The sequence below is a fragment of the Phytophthora parasitica genome (assembly GCF_000247585.1).
Source record: "Phytophthora parasitica INRA-310 unplaced genomic scaffold supercont2.298, whole genome shotgun sequence".
In the NCBI taxonomy this organism is placed as follows: domain Eukaryota; phylum Oomycota; class Peronosporomycetes; order Peronosporales; family Peronosporaceae; genus Phytophthora; species Phytophthora nicotianae.
In genome coordinates this window covers 2,002-4,799 of record NW_008649284.1, presented here as the reverse complement: position 1 = coordinate 4,799, position 2,798 = coordinate 2,002, and the positions used below count along the sequence as shown (strand labels likewise).

At 44.7% G+C, this 2,798-nt stretch overlaps 2 protein-coding genes across 2 annotated transcripts; both read right to left on the bottom strand.

Moving 5' to 3' along the window:
• Positions 1–819: 819 nt before the first annotated feature.
• PPTG_24857 (hypothetical protein) lies at positions 820–1,215 on the bottom strand (the record flags this gene model as incomplete). Its single annotated transcript, XM_008918758.1, has 1 exon — positions 820–1,215. The coding sequence occupies one exon, from the start codon at positions 1,213–1,215 to the stop codon at positions 820–822; it is 396 nt and encodes a 131-aa protein (XP_008917006.1).
• Positions 1,216–2,011: 796 nt separating this feature from the next.
• On the bottom strand, positions 2,012–2,299 carry PPTG_24856 (hypothetical protein; the record flags this gene model as incomplete). Its single annotated transcript, XM_008918757.1, has 1 exon — positions 2,012–2,299. One exon carries the CDS (start codon positions 2,297–2,299, stop codon positions 2,012–2,014), a length of 288 nt encoding a protein of 95 aa, XP_008917005.1.
• Between the last annotated feature and the right edge of the window lie 499 nt (positions 2,300–2,798).

Genomic DNA, 2,798 nt, shown 5'->3' with positions numbered 1-2,798 from the left:
GGAGAGGTTCACCTTTCACATAAAATCGATCCAGCCTGCTAGCTTCCTCTTTTCTCCAGAAAGTATAGAAATGTCGAGGATCCCGATCTGTTTCCTCCGCTTCCATGTCGAGGTCCCCACTGACTTCTATAGCGTCCGTGAATTCATATATTTCAACCAACTGCTTCAACTCTTTGCTCTCACAACCGTTATTGCTGGGTCTCCTTGCTGCTATCCGATCTCTATCTGGTCGAAGTACACATCTGAAGTCTCCTCCTAAAATGATCGACTCATGGTGTATTAACCAATTTCGTAAGTCATGGGAAAATAGTTGTCTCGCTGCTGGTTCTGCTGGCGCATATACATTCACTATAAGCCACCCCCCAAGTTCTACCGCCATTATCCTGGATGTCCAGTGCCGTTGTCACCAGGGTTTCACTTTCAAACTCGTTGTATGATTTAATAAGATGGCTACTCCAGCTGCTTTCGTCCATGTTTTCGTCCAGTAGCTGAGCTGGTTCATATCATGTCCCGCTTGACACCTTCTGCGCCACATATTTTCCATTTCTTTCACCTCCTCGTCTAGATGTAGTACAGTGTCCTGAAGTAGTAGTATGTCCGGCCCAGCCTTCCTTCTACTTCCTTTCCACCCATTTATCCATCGTCTTCTAGAGCTCTTTGCAAACCCTCTCAAGTTTGAGATTTAATCTTCAGGTTCACTTTCTTCTGTTCCCGTTTCCAATGTGCTCTTTCTGGTTCTTCAAATAAAGCAGCGATGTTATCCAGTTCCGCATAATAATCACCGTCTGGCAGTTCTCTACATTCTTCTTGTACTGACACTTACTGAGCCGTTACCCGCTGGATTCTTCCAGGCCCCAGATTTTCTAAGGTTGATTGTGCGAATTTAGTCTCCAGAATCGCCCAACAACCAACAGTATCAGCTCCATTCATCGCTGCATGTAAGTCCGGATTGACCTTTAGGATTTCAAACGGCACGTTAAGATGATCCATAATACTCTCCATCGTAGCTCCTTGATTCCCTGCCAAAGTCTGTAGTTCAGCTTGGTACACGTAAGCCGATACTATAAGTCTCGACATCTTTTGACGGTCCGCTTCTCTACAAAGTTTAAGAAGCTCAGAATTTGCATACTTCTTCTTTTTAATTGGTCCCCAAAATGCTCTGTTGTAGATGTTGTACCGATCCATACTGATTCGGTCTGGATCTGTGAGCTCCATCCTCCATTCCGCAAGCCAATTTTTAAGCTTTTCTGAAGATGTTTTTTTGAATGATATTAGTGATACTTGCAACTAAACACTCTCGCCTTGACTTTAAAGTCCATTCATCCAGGATAGCCTCCGTCATCGTGCTAAGGATGTAATCAGGTGACTGAAAATGCTGAAGCAACCGCAACAATTCTTGAGGGGCCTACCAATTTCTATTTAGCAATGGACATGGGCATTGTTGGAAATTCTGCTGTCGTAGCACCTTGCCAAGATTCCTTCAAGTCGTTCCATTCGATCTTTAACACATGTTCTTTCAATCGGTTCATCCCCAAGTTGCCTGTCATTCCAATAAATCTGCCAGTTCTTCTTCCCTCTTGCTCATTATCCAAGTGACCTTCCTGAATATCCATTTCTCTTGACGGAGGGGACCATTCTGATCCTTGGTCTGAAACCTCACTCGATTGCGAATTAGTCCATGTCGCTGTCAGTCCTCTGAGTCTGAAGTGATTCTGCCATTCCTGTATATTCTCCCTTGTAACATCAAACTCTTTTGCCCACCGATCCAATGTCGCTGTATCAGTTAAATTCTCTTCTCGCAAAGCTGACCGTTTCCCTGGTGCCATCCTTTCCAATCCGTCCGTTGGAAATGCTGATAGTTCATGTAGTCGATTACCCCCAGATTCCTCATTTTCTTCTCGTTCTATTTTGTCGACCATCGTTTGAGTCGTTGTGCTGTTACCCGTTATTTCATCGGTCTCATTTTCCACTTCTTCCATTGCTATATCAGCCTCTAGTGCTGATGAAAATGTTAATGATGGGTTGGTGGTTTCCTGCTTTCTCGCCGTCGCGCCAGTAGCTTCTCCTCTGAGTTTTCCTTGATGTTCTGAAATTTCATCCAGCTGTAGTGGTTGCCATTGTATGCTAGTACAATTGGGTTGACCGAGTTCTCATTTCCTGCCATAACCTCCTGCTGTAGAGCCTGCACCCACCTTTGTAGCTTTCCTTTTGGCATATTTCGCTCTTTGGCCGACAAAAACCTCTTCCCTTGCACTCTTACCTCCGCAGGTTCAAACACTTGGTAGCTAGCATTCTCCATCCCCGTGCTTGCCAGAATAACGAAAAAAAATTCTTTTCAGAAGCTTGGATAGCATTCTCAGTGTCTCCGCCGTTTCCCAAAACCGTGTCGGCAACTGTACATCCAGCTTCACTGTCGATTTACAGAGAGACACCAGGTGCTATTTGTATTGGCGTGATGATTCCATAGCGTTAAACGTTGGAAGATTGGTAGCAGTCGCTTCCTGCTCCCGAATGGCTAAAGCTTTAAGAATAGATGAACGTTGATCATGAGGAAACTCTTGATCGAAGAAGTGATTAGATGCTGCGGTTATCCCCTTTTTTAGTTTCCGTGTCAAGATCTCCAATGTCTCCACATTTTCCTTAGTGTCAAAGGTCTTGTTTAACAAAGCCATTGCCAGTTACCCGCCATAGGAGTACTCATCTCTTGCAGTCCACAGTCCCGCGTCACCTCATTACCGGTACGGTGCTCTTTTTGGTATTGACTCAATTTGAGTTTGCTGCATTTCTCGAAAGCGCTT